The 15,501-nt window shown below is 39.9% G+C and overlaps 1 protein-coding gene across 1 annotated transcript; it reads right to left on the minus strand.

Moving 5' to 3' along the window:
* Positions 1-900: 900 nt before the first annotated feature.
* On the minus strand, positions 901-11,339 carry LOC137257511 (uncharacterized). Its single transcript, XM_067794839.1, has 6 exons — positions 11,025-11,339; positions 8,164-8,251; positions 7,505-7,704; positions 4,657-4,739; positions 2,952-3,150; positions 901-2,071 (listed from the first exon to the last, which is right to left on the minus strand). Exons 1-6 carry the CDS (start codon positions 11,337-11,339, stop codon positions 1,946-1,948), a joined length of 1,011 nt encoding a protein of 336 aa, XP_067650940.1. The 3' UTR covers positions 901-1,945.
* Between the last annotated feature and the right edge of the window lie 4,162 nt (positions 11,340-15,501).

The following is a 15,501-nucleotide window of genomic DNA, read 5'->3' on the forward strand; positions in this document are numbered from 1 at the left end:
AACCAGATGGCATGTAATTGAAGCAAGGAATCAACTGTCAGCACCAACAAATTTGACCTACGTTGAATTTAACTAAAGAGGAATCCCGACCTGTCTACAACATTAGCAGAATCACTACTGTTACTGTTGAGAATCCAGGTGTGCGTTTTATGTGAAATCCAAAGGACAGACATGCTGAGGATCATGTGTCATTCTGATGCACAAGTGTAGAGAGACTGACTCCAGAACTTTCTGAACACCTGATGTTCTCATCCTGAACTACAGACTACTACTGACCAACTTCAACTAGTAAAACAACTTCTACATTATCACCACCCGGACCTTCAAATGTCAAGTTGCTGATTTCACTCTCTTTTCTTCTGAGGCATGTTAACACTGTCAATGAACTTGTGAATTAAATCGTGAAAGTTTCATGTTTAAGCTGGGAACATCAACACATCATCAGCAATCATATGTGCCGAATGTTTGCATCGATAGTTCATATAAAGTATAATCGTGTGCTCTTTATTGAACCTCCGGGATCTCACAAAAACAATCCACAAAGCAAATAATTCATTCTTTGCTTATTTAACAAGACAATTACTTTAAACAAAGTAGTATGTGAATAAACAATCGGCAGATGCGTGGCTGCCTGCAGCGGTTGTAGTGCACGAGACAGATGTCTTGGGGGCAAAAGAAAATTATGGTTGAAAGACTGCCCATCTGATTCACAATTTAAATCGCTCATTCATTCTTCACCAATGTTTTCGATGCACCTAACATTTCCCAATTTTGAGCATTGAAATCTTAAGTGGGCTAGATGTTTTTCACGACGGTCGGAACTTCTTTCAGCAAGTTAAGATCTCACGATGTAACGGGAGTTGCATGTTTGTGGAGATTACGAGAAAACAAGAAAACATTGAGGACAGTATTTTCTGTTTATTAATTGAGCTCTAGGGATCTTAATAAATACGAAATCAGAGCAATTTATGTGTACTATATGGAAAGGAATAGAACAAATATACGTAAATCCGTGGTAAGTCATACATCCAAAAACGATATGATTTTAAGCTTACAACAATATTGAAGTGATTAAAGTGTTTTATTATGAGAGTATATACCCACATACAGGCAACCCAGTTTGATGTCAACTCATTAACAACCTGTAATCTTCGTGCCGGACCCCCACATGTTGGGCCTATTCGGACACAGGTAAACCACAGTGAATGTCTAGGCTGCATACAACTGCACCTGCTGTTGGCTACGATTCCTGCGATATGTTCATCGATTTCGTGTAGGTAACGCAATGGTTTCGCAAGCTTTCTGCGGAAATGAGCACTCGCGTCTTTTTATGGCCATTAGGTTCTTGTGCCGGAGCTGATGCCGTTCGTGGTCCATTTCCTACATGACAATGCGACACCAATAGATTGGTCATCGATATCACCTGACCTCAATCCCACTGAAAACGTATGGGGTACTCTTGTAAGTAGTCTCTATGTCTTGAATCAATCCCAGGTTGTTTAGGAGCTGAGCTCTTTGTTGGTACAGAAATGGCGGAGGTTGCCTAATTCTCTGTTCACAGATCAACAAGTAAACGCTGCGTTGCTGTTGTGAATGTGAGAGGGGATATACGCTGCACTGAACAAGGTCCAATATCGTGCTACTGTTGACTGTGAATCTAAGGTTCTTCTAACAGAGTTGAACATATCTGTAATCCGTTAATGGACCTGTTTAAAATATTTTGAAATAACTTGAAATTAGTTTCTAATTCTGTGTGTACACCTCGTAATCTTAATTGTTTTAGTTATTAATTGAACACATTTAAAGGTATCACGATCAATGACATCCTCAACCGATATCATATCTCCATGTCCCTTTGCCAGACGAAGAAGATCCGTTACTTCTCAGATCAAGTCATCAAATGAACACCTCCGGTTGTCGATCTCATCAAAATTGCTGGTGTTGCTCACGAGTTGTTTAATACCAACTCCATGAAACTAACTGAAACGTCCTGGACGAATTTGAAGTTGTCAGCTTCTGCCCCAGGAACTGCCTCAGTGAAGTTGTAAATGCTGGCTCCATCGACGGCAAGCTGGAACAAATCGTCCATTGCACGTTTTTATACATACATACACGTTTTTATACATACGTTTTTCTTTACACATAAGAAGAGTTATTTTGTATCTCAGAACGTCTGCGGTAGTAGTATTTGAAACTTGCAGTTTTCTATTACTATTATAGCAGTTTTATCTTTTGACACTAAATGGAATCTGTTTGTGAAGATAGTTGTGTCTAGGTGCATGTTTACAATAAACTCTGCTTCTGCTGGAATCCCCGAATTTCTAAAGCACAATAACAAAAGAATTCTTTGGTTCAAGATATTAACTGACATCACAATAAAACAAAATGTCGAGAATAGTATACATGTTTGAACTTCTCCGCCTAAGTGTCAAAAAGAAAACAACGAATAACTGACAATATGTTCCAGGTCTGTTTTATCCAATGTATATTTTTTCGTGTGACACAGGTTATCGTTACCTATACAGGTATATGTTCCAGGGATAACACGTAACTATCGTCCAAACCACTACACCTCTTCTTGCCGGTGTATATTCAGTGATCTAAATATATAATACCATTAATATACGAATATTCGTACACCTACTTACAGCTGATAAATACCACCAAGTATTCTTTACTCTCTGACACTGAAATTCCATCAGTTCTGTTATTAACATCACCCGTGAAGATCCAGGTTACAACTGATCTTCAGCAAACCATTGCCGTACGAGGCGACTAACGGGATCGGGTTGTCAGGCTCGCTGACTGGGTTGACACATGTCATCGTATTCCAATTGCGTAGATTGATGCTCATGCTGTTGATGCCTGGATTTTCTGGTCCAGACGCGATTACTTATAGACTGCAGTCATATACCTGGAATATTGCTGAGTGCGGTGTTAATGACACATACCCCATATACTCCATCTTGAAGGCTTACATCAACCTCGTAGTTTTGTCCAACTACCATTGTTAGGTTGGTATGCACCCTCAAACCCGAGCGTCTGTCTTTTCCCACGATGACAAGGACCTTTTCACTCTGTCTGTCAAAGTTAAAGCGGAACTCTGAGTGGAATCGCTTATCTGCTTGTTTCATTATCACGATAGTCCATCTGCAAAAGAATGTTAAAAGAAATAAGTGAATTGATCATTTGCACTGGGTTAATGTAAATTGATGGAGAAAGATAGATTGTAAAATAACTCAACATAATAGGAATAGTGTATAAAATGTCAATAGTATTATAGCCTTTGAATACGCTGCACCTAACCATATCTGATGTGTATTGCTATGTATATAAAGCGTTATCTGTTTTATGTTGATATCGTTATCGGAAGGGGCACAACTCTTTGAAGAACAGTTTTAACTCGCACGTGCTACTAAACGGCATATGGAAAGACAAAATGATAGGGATGACCTCATCAACATTTTCAGTTGCAATCCGACTCAAGGCCCTCGTTCTCAGAATTGCCTCTGATGGTCACAGCTGGAAGTGAGACAATTGCATAATTTGATGTAATTGTCAACTACACACACCAGGTTAGGTTTCTTAGGATTGATGATGTTTGTAGAGTTGGGAGTTTGTAGGTGAAAGGTCGTATCCATCCGTATGGCCGTTTCACCATATGTTCCTTAAGGCTTGTCGACGTCGGAGCTGCCTAAATCCGACGCTCTATGGTAATTAGGGATCTGCTAGCAAAACAAGGACCAGTGTATTTTTCACCCATTCCAGAAATACTTTCCCGTCCACTTTTATGTGGTAGTCCTGTTACATGGCTTCAGGCCCTATCTAGCAGAGCCAACGTGGAAAACACCAAGTCTTACATCTTTTCCCGTTAGTAGCGTTCTCCCAGACACCATTCTACCCTTTACTGTTAGCCGTGGGAGAGGTATTTACCCTCCATGTATGTATCTTCACATTTTTGTTTAATGTGGCGAAGATAATGACTTCAGATTTTAGCCCAAGTTTCACCTCTTATCTTTTGGCATCTATATCCAAATGTAAGCAAAACTTTGCTGCAGCTTGTATTTTGTAACCTAAATTTTGTTCGAGGTACTTTTGCAAGAGTCTTAGTTATAGAGGATATTATATGAGTGCCCATGTCATAAATTATTATGTTTACCACACGAGTGTCTAAATGTTGGTATTTCCCGAGCGAGAACGAGAGCGAGAGACATACCGATATTTAGGTACGAGTATCGTAAATGTAGTATGTAATAGGCACGAAAATAATATTCTGTTTATTACCGAAGTCGTTAAATTGAGGAAAATTAACCCACATCTACTTTCAAACATGGGTTGGCTACCCGCCGTCGCCGCATGTAGAACGCAACGTCACAGAAGGGCCGTGACGTCATGGTATTGTTCATGACTTCATGTCACCATGACGAAGTGATATTTCTCCCTAGGGTCTCGTATGAAGAATATGAACCTCGATATGCCCCCGTAGGTCTTGTTGTTTGGAGGCTTATCAAAAGCTGCAGGAGCTAGTCTCATATATTACTGGCATAAATGGTTTCAACTTTCTGCCTCTCAGTAAACGATATTTTTAGCACCTTTAGAGTTAAATGTTTGTGATGAGTAGCACAATCAACAACGAGGCGCACTATGCACCGTTACCTTGTATCGTTAGTCGGTGCAGCAATCACCTTCAGCCGAAACCCGTTGGAAGGACCACAAGGAACGGAATACCCGTCTTTACTCTGCAACAAACATACACACTGTCAGACAATTCTCACTCAGCAGTTTCAAAACAATTATATATGTAGTTTCTGTTGGGTGAGTGAGTGAATTAACATGTGTTCGAGTTTCGGCCCTAAACCGTAATTTAGCCTTCATTACTTGGTGATCAGTGAACTTTCATTACGTAACTGGATAGTCAATCGTTTGAAAAAGATCCTTCACAGTTTCTTAACCGCTGACCAACTACCTCTGATGAAGAACACATAGGGTCCCTTGTGATTATGCAAAATAATCCATTAAACGCGGCTTTATGTGCAAGTTATATTTTTGAAAGTATTGTATTTGCAGAAGGTAGTCGATCAAGATGATGGCAATTGCAAGGACGCCACAAAGAACTTCGGTGCGAGGTGATCAATATCATCAACAGACACCGTCCAATGCGTTTAGCGTCTCTTCGCTTGTTCGTTGTATCTTAAACATTCACTTGATAAAGATTAAAAATCCACGAGGACCTGAAATAGTCGTATTTTGTTAAACATGCTCCTGGCTATCCTTTAGCGTTTAGTTATCATCCCTAAGCAACTAGATAGTAATTGTTTCAGAGGGTGTTTTGGTTTAAATATTATGACAGCGAAACTGTATTGACGATAGGTGGTGACTGGCATGACATCGTGATAGCGTAACCAAACTTAGACTGTATGTGAACCATGACCTGTTTGATGTACCCTTTGGATATTCGACGTAGATATGGGTTCTTTTATTGCGGTTTCCATTGAAATACGACTAAGGTTGTGACTGTGAGGATGTCATCTTGTCCGGAGCAGATCTCCTTAACTACACATGCCAGATTCATCAAACTTGCTACACATATCAGTCATGATCCCCAGATGAGATTAGACTCAGATATGATATTTTGCGGTTTCCAAGGAAACATGGCTTTGAGGCTGTCATCTTGTCCTGAGCAGATCTCTCAAACTTTAGCTTTATCAAACTTGGTGCACATGTTCACCATGATTCTTTTGGGGGTTACACCAGTGTGTGAATTTTATATTTTATTGTTTCCAGGACAACAAATATGACAATGACTGAAACTGGTGCATGTGCTCTTTTTCGTAGAAGAAATTTAGTGGATAGGTCTGGTGGCATATTGGTGACGTTGGGTACGTTTGGATGCTGAATAAAATATATTTTTTGCGTTTTCACGGTAACAACATCAACCTCGACTGAATTTGGTGGTAGTGCTTTTTTCCGGAGCTGTACTGTAAAACCTTACAATACTCTCCCTCCACTTGTTTAGAGTAAGTTTAGATTTACACTCACATTGTCCACACACCACACACGTTATTAATTCATGATAAATACGAGTTAAATTATATAGAAGGAACTGTCAACGAAGGACAGTTAGAACTACTAGAAAGAAGAAAAGAACTGAAAACTAGCATATCTCTCTTAAAACTGATTATTATTTTGAACAATACAACATATACAAGAACTATACATTGCCAACATTTGATGGTAGATCGGCATACTTGGGACCATGAGGATTTACACTGCTTTTGTCCCCCGCAAGAGCACTAGCTGGCTGGACACCATACCATACGGCACTGGCGTTTGTATTCAGATTAAGCAATCACTTAAAAAGAAACAACTGCACTTTGAGTATATACAAAAATACCTTAAGCGACAAGGGCTAAGTCGTATATTCTCTCTCAGGGGGACATTTTACTCTACTTCAAAGCCCGTCACCATGAACAATTTCAGGTAATTAGTCATATCCAGATGATTTTTAAAATTGATTTAGATTAGATGTTTTTTCAGCATTAAGGCCCAAGACCCAGAGTACATACTTTATTTTGTTAATATATGCTGCGCCTACCGGTAATATAGATGCGGATGTACTTAAGCAAGAGAGAGTGGTACATGTTTCAAATGCTGCAAAGAAAAGAACATTATGTCTGAATGAACTATAAATATCAGTCATTGATGAGTGCGGAATACATGCTTGATTTTGTTAACATATGTGGCAGATACAAGCAGATGCAAAAACATGCAAGAAGTGTGGCACATGTTTCAAATACTGCTAAGACGAAAACATCACGTTTGAAAGAAATATTGATATGTAAGTATGTTCATCCAAATTTGTCAATTCAATTTCTTTCCAAAGCGAATGTTTAAACGATAACTAATACCATCAAAATATTCTTCATAGAAGACTAAATAGTTGTCCTTTGTCACAAATGAACACAGATAAGCACGACGTGTCTGATCGTAATTCTTCTTCACAAGTAATAAAAACTGAGAAACTTTAATTTGTACTTTACTAAGAAAGTGAAATCCCAAATATGACATATGTTGCATTTGACCACTTTCTAAATGACATCGTGTAATCATAGCTTTCGGCCGTGCCAATTTACATTCATCAGAGGGGTACACAAAGTACGCAGTCTAGACTACCAGTTGTCCGACTTTCATTTTGTGGAAGTAGCGGTGGCTGCGTGGACTAGACGGTTGACTTTGTGTGCTGGCGATTGTGTGCTGCTGCTATACTAGAATTTGTACTTCACTAAGAAAGTGAAATCCCAAATATGACATATGTTGCAGTTCGTGCTGAGTTACGCTGAACACGAAAGGCCATGCGATTCCACGATGCCACGCCATGATGCCAAGGCATTTAGCTTTACCACCGATGTTCAGCAGGTACCTGGAAGAGTGAATGTGGAGGGGCCGATTCCTGTGTACACAACACCACAAAATCCTAAATACTGAGACAACAATAACAACTTACCGGATCGTGCCACCTGAACTGTCCACAAAGACCTGCCAGACTCTCCCACAATCCAGATGACAGACAGGTGCTGCTGATGTTGTTGTGGCAAGTTCTGAAGTCTGGGTCACAGGAGTAAGTAGCCAAAGCCTCCTGGTATTGACCGTCATACTTGACACTGGCGCCTCTTACATCCGGGGGATGACCGCAGCCCTGGAACTCTTCAGAAAGTAACATAACTTTGAATGAAATCAGTGTGTCAATAGTTGTGAATTTGAAAGTTCAATCTTACAGAATCCATCAATGAAAGAAGCAAAACGCAGAGGCCTGGTAGGTTGGTTGTTCAACTCTGCAATATTCGGCTATATATGCTGGTGCTGGTCTATGCAAAACAATCCAGCGATCAACCGCGTGAGCATAACGGTGCCGACCAGGTCAGCAGCCCTCAAGTTTAGGTCGCTGGAGACCTATTCTAACCTGGAACTTCATGCTTTGTTATAGGGGAGTAATTGTATATTTAGTAATACTAATATCATTCTGAAGTATTCATTTCTCTAAGAATAGCACAAGAGGGTGTTCAGGTACACCATTTTGAATGGTGTCAACTTTGTGACCTAACCTTTCTACTAAACGAAGTACCTACTGCATCTATGCATTTCATACAGTAATATATTGGTTACCTGGAGCACACCTTCCAGGGCCAAGTCGAGTTACTTCACATCGCGAGTTGTTTGTACATACCCTCTGACTACAAGGTCCGGAAAGAGCCTAGAAGGAACATTTATACATTTAAACATTTATGACACAGTAACAGTACTGTGGAATGCATTGATGGAAATCCTAACCCTTCAATAGAAATGGATGGGTACGATGTGAATGCCCAATGCATACCTTCATATCAGAACGTGATCACGACTAAGAGCACAGTTATATGGCATGAAGCATGCTTGTTCCATTTTTGCTGCCACGTGTATTTGGCGTGTTACCAAATAATAGGTTTTAGGTCAGTTTACTGACATGTACTGCGTGATTCAGACTTACAAGTGAGGATTTAGCTGCAGAAATATTCCGTAATACCAACATGAAAAGGTGGAGGGCTAATAGCATATCCTAATATCCAGCTCATTTGAGCTGTTCAAAGGTGTTTCTTTTCTCCCTCGACCACTGGATGTCAAACTCCAACTGCACATCGTATGAACAATCTTAACTCGCTAGGGAACATATAGTTAATGTGACTTTCCCATCCGGAACTTATGACTAGTCGTTACTAGTCGTCATCATTAATAACTGTGGACGCTTTGTCTACACTCTTTGACGCTTTGTCTCCAGTCTTGATACAGGCGCTAACTTAGATTGAGAGTATGATATCCTTATGGACTCATCAAAGCAAGCAGTGACGTACTTTTACGCCACTTTTAACAATCAGAAATGATCTTCACACAACCAGGGTCTTCGGCAAGGCTAACAAACGCCTTAACCACAAGGCTAACTTACCGACCCATCGTAGTAAGTAAAGAAAAGTAAGTATTCATTAATTCAGCTTCATGTCAAATATGAACAAGGATCCGTCGAAATTCTCATAAAAGATTCATGACTGTTGATGTTTAATGGTAAAAATCATTTGTTGGTGATCTATAGCCTGTTTATATAGCATTGTTATGTTTAGAAATCAACTTCTAGAGATATATGCTAGTTTTTTTTTAAAATGGGTATGTTTGACATTCTAATTGTTTTAATGTTGTTTGAAAACTGGTATGAATAAATGACCTTTCTCTTTCATAAATTCATGATTTTTTCACTCACTTATGCTAAAAGGTACGACTGATAAAATATTGCCTTGAGGGCTCCAATTTTCCTGGCTATGAATTTCGGATCATGTGGAACCCGTTGAACATGTCATTCTAACATTCGTGTTGCAAAATCAACCATACGGACACATATTCCCGCATCGTGAAGGTCATTCAACACGAAACAGCTATTTGATGTACCATGCCTTTTCTCCAAATTCAGAATGACCCATGCAACTTGAAAGGTCTCCAAACTGATCAGATAATCGACGGTACTCCTTTCGTTTACAATCCTTCTCTGAATGTCTTTGATCAGATCATTTGATTTTCGAAACTGAACACGACATCTGGTTTGTTCTAGTCTATTCATGAGTCTTATTAATTTTTGTGTATATTTTCCACTAACTTATTTGCAAATCTATTTTGATATCAAGATGCCATTGTTTGATTGTAGATGCTGAAAACTGCATGTAGAATTCTTTTTTATTCAATCTCGCCATATGATCGTAAGACGTTTAAGGCTATATACTTTGGAAACAACCTTTTTCCAGCTTGTATGTGTATTTTGCTCAATCTGTTATTGTTCTTTGAGCTTGGATGAGTCTGGTTGTTTGACGTGTGATGTTTAGTAAACATTTTTCTTTGTTACTTAGCACGTCTACGTTACCAAATCGTCATTATGCCAAATGGTTCTTACGTGTGATTTTGTCGTTAGCTTTTACATGAGACTTGCTTTCGCTCTTCAAATACGTTGTGAAACAACTCGCCATTGACTCTCGTTTAGTAATCTTTATATACATAGATACCACGCCCAAACACGTTATATGTCCATAGAAAAACATCGATCAGATCATGCTTCATGGTAATAACATCCATGATGATCTGGGGTAAAATCGATCTTAAGTAACCATGAAAGTACCCATGGTCCCTAGTATGGTGATCTACCTTCAGTTGTTGGCGATCTATAGCCTGTTTTATGTTGTATCGTCCGCTAAAGTTAAAGTATTTTAGATTTCATTGCTAGTTTTAATTACATATCTGTGATATTATTTTACTGTCCTTTGTCGACAGATATTTTAAATTGATACCCTTCTTTTCATCGCTATATGGCTGTAATATTGCATATGCGATGTAGACGTTTAGCTCACTCACTCTTTAGCAACCAGTGCTTATGGTAAGAGGCGACTAACGAGATCGGGTGGTTAGACACGCTTACTTGGTTGACACATGTCATCGTATCCCAGATGCGTAGATCCGTGTTCATGCTGTTGATAACTGGATCGTCTGGCTCAGAGTCTGTTATTTACGGAACACCGTAGAAATATAAACTCACTCACTCAATCATATTAGTAAGAGTGATTGACGTGTCATTCTTTATTTCGTGTATTATGTAAGACAGGTCACTTTTCAAAACTACCAATAACAAAATGTAAGATTTAGACCAGGTCATAATAGCCAATCAAAGATTGAATGGTACTTTTATAGTTTTATGAAGACACTAATGCGAAACCAAAACATCTTGTTTAATTTGCAACAAGACGAGTCGGGTTCTCACGCCAGGTTTTTAATGTTTTAAGATCATTCTTAAGTCTGGAGAAATTTGAAACAGTTGACATTTCTAAAATGTTTCTTTCAAAGAATGGCTTTCAGTTCCTTTGCCTTTATAAACTGGAAAGATCTATTGAGAAACTTTTGAAAACGTTTCCTAGCAACAGAGGTAAGTATGATTAGTCATAACAACTGTCAGTACCAACCTGTGGCCAGTGTTTAATATCACTGAAGAGGAATCCCGTTCTGTCAACAACGTCAGCACTATCACTACTGTTAATGTTGAGTAGGCAGGTGCGCGTTTTCTTCTCAAATCCAAAGGACAGACATGCTGAGGACATGAGGCATTCTGATGCACAGGTGTAGAGAGACTGACTCCAGAACTTTCTGAACACCTGATGTTGCATGTACTTGTCACCCTGAACTGCAGAATCGACGTCCAAACAGATGTCACCACAGACCAACTTCATGACTCCTAAAATAAGTAAGACCACTTCTCTACTGTAAAACCATATTTTCATCTCTGGATATTCAACTAACACCGCCTTAAACTAAATTAATGCCACATTGCCAATATACTACTATCTAATGGCATCAAGATGGGAACATCAATAAAAGTAACGATCCGTATAGAAACACGCACTTTTGATTACATACAGAATCGCTCACTGGTAACTGACTCTCTTTGCTTCAACTGTTTGTCTTAAGAAATCGAAAATGATATTTGCAGGACTTTGCGAAATCAATCAAATGATAGGGCGCAGTACGATTAATTATAAGGATCCATTCTTCTTAATAGAGAAGACAGAATGTTATGTATGATCAATTTCAGTATTTTCACAATAGGGACATTTTGGTATAGCTTCTTGTATGATATAGGTATGCTTGAAAACGGTATAAAAAGCTATACCGAGGCGTCGCTATTGTCAAAATAAAGAAGTTGATCATCCACAAAGTTTTGTCATCTCCATCCCACCAACTTTTGGAATGCCACTCAAACAAACCATTCTTCACAATATCTCACGGAATCGCCGAAGGAATATGCAAAGAAGGAAAGTAGGTTTATATTGTGCAATTACTGAAGTCTGTGCTCGATATCATACAGCTTATATAGAATATAGAAATGAGACATCATTGCAGGAAAATATGCATTATTTTATGCGTCATACATTCAGCCTTGTTCAGTAGTGATGCCTCTTGTCATGACTAAGCCATCAAACCACGTCGATCTCGCATGGTTCATATTACCGTCATCAAGGTAGCTAAATGATTAAAGTGATCTTTCCTTATGCATTGTGTGAGTCAATCAGCGCATAATTGCTTCTTAAAGCTGCATCGGCAATTTTGCAGCTATTCGCGACGAGAAAAACAAATATTTTCCCACAGAAAAGAATATCGAAGAAAAGTGATGATTCAGTCCATATCAATATAATAAGTAGAACCTGACATTCAGAATGTATAATCTTCAACTTATTTACATAGTTTCATTATTTTCAAATAAAATAGTTAAGACAGTATCAAACCTTTGAAGAAAAGGCGCAAAATCACAACATGTTCCAAGTGATGGTGTTTTTTTAGACAAGGACACTGAATATATTGAGGGGGATCCTGTACCTTCATGATATGTGGGTGAGTGAGTATGGTTTTATGCTGCTTTTAGCAACGTTCCAGTACTATGACGGCGAATGTTTCAACTAGTTTGCTACACCACGACCTCTTCCTTCAACATAGGTAAATTAGTATAACGGGGATGTCCAGTACGACACCTTCGAATCAACACATAATCTTGGTGATCAGGCTAGCCCATCATTTCCAGGGCACGTTTAGCTACAGAATCTACTTTAGAATTTTTTCTGATGCCAACATGTCTTGGTACCCAAGAAATCAGGATGCCCATGTAAGCTGCAGATGAATTCAGATGATCTTTGCAAAACTTTACCTTGAAGAGATGGTCGGTTCTACGATTTTACTGCTCACGAGTACCACAAAATGTCTGACAGTATCACGAATCTGCTTTCGTAGGAACTTTAATAAGTTATAAAGTTGACAGGATAACTTTTGCCGCCACCATACGAATGGAACGAAGTCGTTAAAGCCATATTGGGGGTACGAAAGGGTTGTATTAACAGAAACGAACTATAGCAAACATGTATATATGACACTGATATAACTTTAATATCACAGATTTACACATAAAAGCAGCACATAATCACACAACGATATATTTTATAAGCGACACATCATGAAATCGGTGTCTGCAAACTGAAGGCAAATCTGCATGCTAAGGACCATGAGGACTAACAGGACGCTACATCTGCCTGAATGGACCTAGCTGGATTTACATGCTCTCTTTAGATGCTAGTACCAGTGAAGATCCAAGTTAGTATAGGTATTCACTAACCCATGCGACTGATATATAAATGGATCGGGTGGTCAGGGTCGCTGACTAGGTTGGCAGATATCATCGTGACCCACTTGCGTAGAACAATGCTCATGATGAGGACCACTTTATTATCTGATCCAGACTCTATTTATTCACAGGCCGGCGTTATGACAAATTATCACAAATATATATAAAATTACAGACCGGCGCCATATAAACTATGATTTAGTTATTGAATACACACACACACCAAGGGCAAGGTTGCACAGCAGTCAGTATCTTGTGTGGCCACTATTAACATCATTGGCCGCTTGGCATCGGCGTCCCATAGACTGGGCCAGACTCCGGATGAAGTGCCTGAGAATGAGTTGGTACTCTTCCCTCAAGGCCACAAACAGAGCAGGTAACGTCTGTGGCTGAGGGTCACGCTGACGCTGTCGCACCCGACGATCCAATTCGTCCCACAAGTGTTCAGTAGGGTTAAGATCCGGTGATCGTGAGGACCAGTCAAGAACCTGATCGTTGTTCTGGGTAAGGATATCCTTGTTTATTCTTGCTGTATGCGACCGAGCGTTATTATGCTGAAAAATGACGTTCTGGCGGTTCATGAAAGGAAGGACATAAGGCCATGATGATTTTATCACGGTAACGTCGAACTGTCAAGTTGCCCTGGACCTGAATGAGATCTGTCCTGTCACTGTATGAGGTGCTAGCCTAAACCATGACACTATCACCACCAAATCTGTCCACTTCCTGTGCACAGTTCGCAAAGTAGCGTTCGTTACAACGCCGATTTACACGCGCTCCTCCGCTGGGATGTCGCAGCATGGAACGTGACTTATCACTGACTCAAGCACTATTCGGAGCCTGTGAGTGCAATATGCTGGCAACACGACCTTCCAATACCATGTTTATGCAGATGACAAGCATGCGTACAGCTATCCACTGATTGGATTTCTGTCACCCAAACCCTGGAAACATGCACCAACTGGACCAACTCCAGTACGCTGAAGATGAGCAAGGAAAAGACTGAAATGATGGTTTTAAACCAAAGAGTCAATCATAGGCCACCCACAACACTGAGCCGAAGTTGGAACCAGCACAATGCAAGCTGAAGACTCTGTAAAAAATCTTGGAGTCCACTTCGCGAGCACTCTCTCAATGGAAAAGCAGGTAAATGCCATTACAAAATCCTGCTTCAACCGAATCAGGAACACTGGAGTCATCAGACCATTCATAACAGAGTACTGCTGTAAGCCAATGCCATGGGTGCAAGCCAATGTAACATCTCGTCTGGACTACGGAAACGCCTTCTTGTGTGGACTACCCCAGTCTCTCATACGCCGTCTTCACTGAGTGTAGAACAGCACGTCTGATAACAAGGTCCCGGAAGCGAGACCACATTACTTGGATTCTGATGAACTTATATTGGTTGCCTGTGCACAAATCAGCACAAGGTGCTCATGTATGCACACAAGGCGCTGCATGGCACAGCTCCGTGTTACATCCAGGAGCTGATAACCCCAAAGACCAACACGATCCATGCGGTCCAAACAGCTTCACTCATCACTGTACCAAACAAGAGCTGTCCAAAAATAGTGACAGATCCTTCAGCAAGCTAGCAGCAGCTCTCTGGATCAATCCACCAACCACAATCAGAGATTCTGATTCACAGAACTGTTTCAGAAAGGACGTCAAAGCCCGCCCCAAATGCTTATACCCATCGGTAATAAACTCTCACCCTTGAACACTGCTAAGTCATATTGGGCGCAATACAAATTTTGCAATATCATTATCATATGCAGTTGCCTCCCCTTCTGGGTTCACTTAGACCTTTGTCACCTCTGGGGACTTGGCACTTCCTGAACAGAAATTGGTATAACGAGGTCACATACTGTTACGGTTAAGGAACTGATGTGACACAATGTATAAGAAATCCTCTATGAAACAGCAAAATATAACACTGACAAGTCTAAAATATTCAATGTAATGTATTAAACAGACAAGAGCCAGGTACAATGATTCATAATAGAGGTTATTCTAGTACAATTCAGCTTGGTCAAATCTTAAGTAATAGGTCACAAATATAACATGAAGTCCTGGTTTTCAGTGTGAAACAGTGATAAAACCCTTACACACCGAGCGGTCAGGCACAGACGTGTCGATCTTGAATGTAGGGCGGTAGGCAGAATCTTGTAGATTTTGTAGTCGAGGGCGGTTGGCAGAATCTTGTACAGAACCACATGTTATTTCAAGTATAAGTCCATGTGTGTGTGTCGATTACACATGTTACAGAAAAC

This window comes from Haliotis asinina, chromosome 12 (assembly GCF_037392515.1).
Source record: "Haliotis asinina isolate JCU_RB_2024 chromosome 12, JCU_Hal_asi_v2, whole genome shotgun sequence".
In the NCBI taxonomy this organism is placed as follows: domain Eukaryota; kingdom Metazoa; phylum Mollusca; class Gastropoda; order Lepetellida; family Haliotidae; genus Haliotis; species Haliotis asinina.

Coding starts and splice junctions, on each gene's coding strand:
- LOC137257511 (XM_067794839.1), bottom strand. CDS start 11,339: ATGAAAATATGGTTTTACAGTAGAGAAGTGGTCTTACTTATTTTAGGA. Junction 4,740..7,504: donor AGTTCAGGTGGCACGATCCG/GTAAGTTGTTAT, acceptor TGTTTGTTGCAG/AGTAAAGACGGGTATTCCGT. Junction 3,151..4,656: donor GCACCGACTAACGATACAAG/GTAACGGTGCAT, acceptor ATTCTTTTGCAG/ATGGACTATCGTGATAATGA.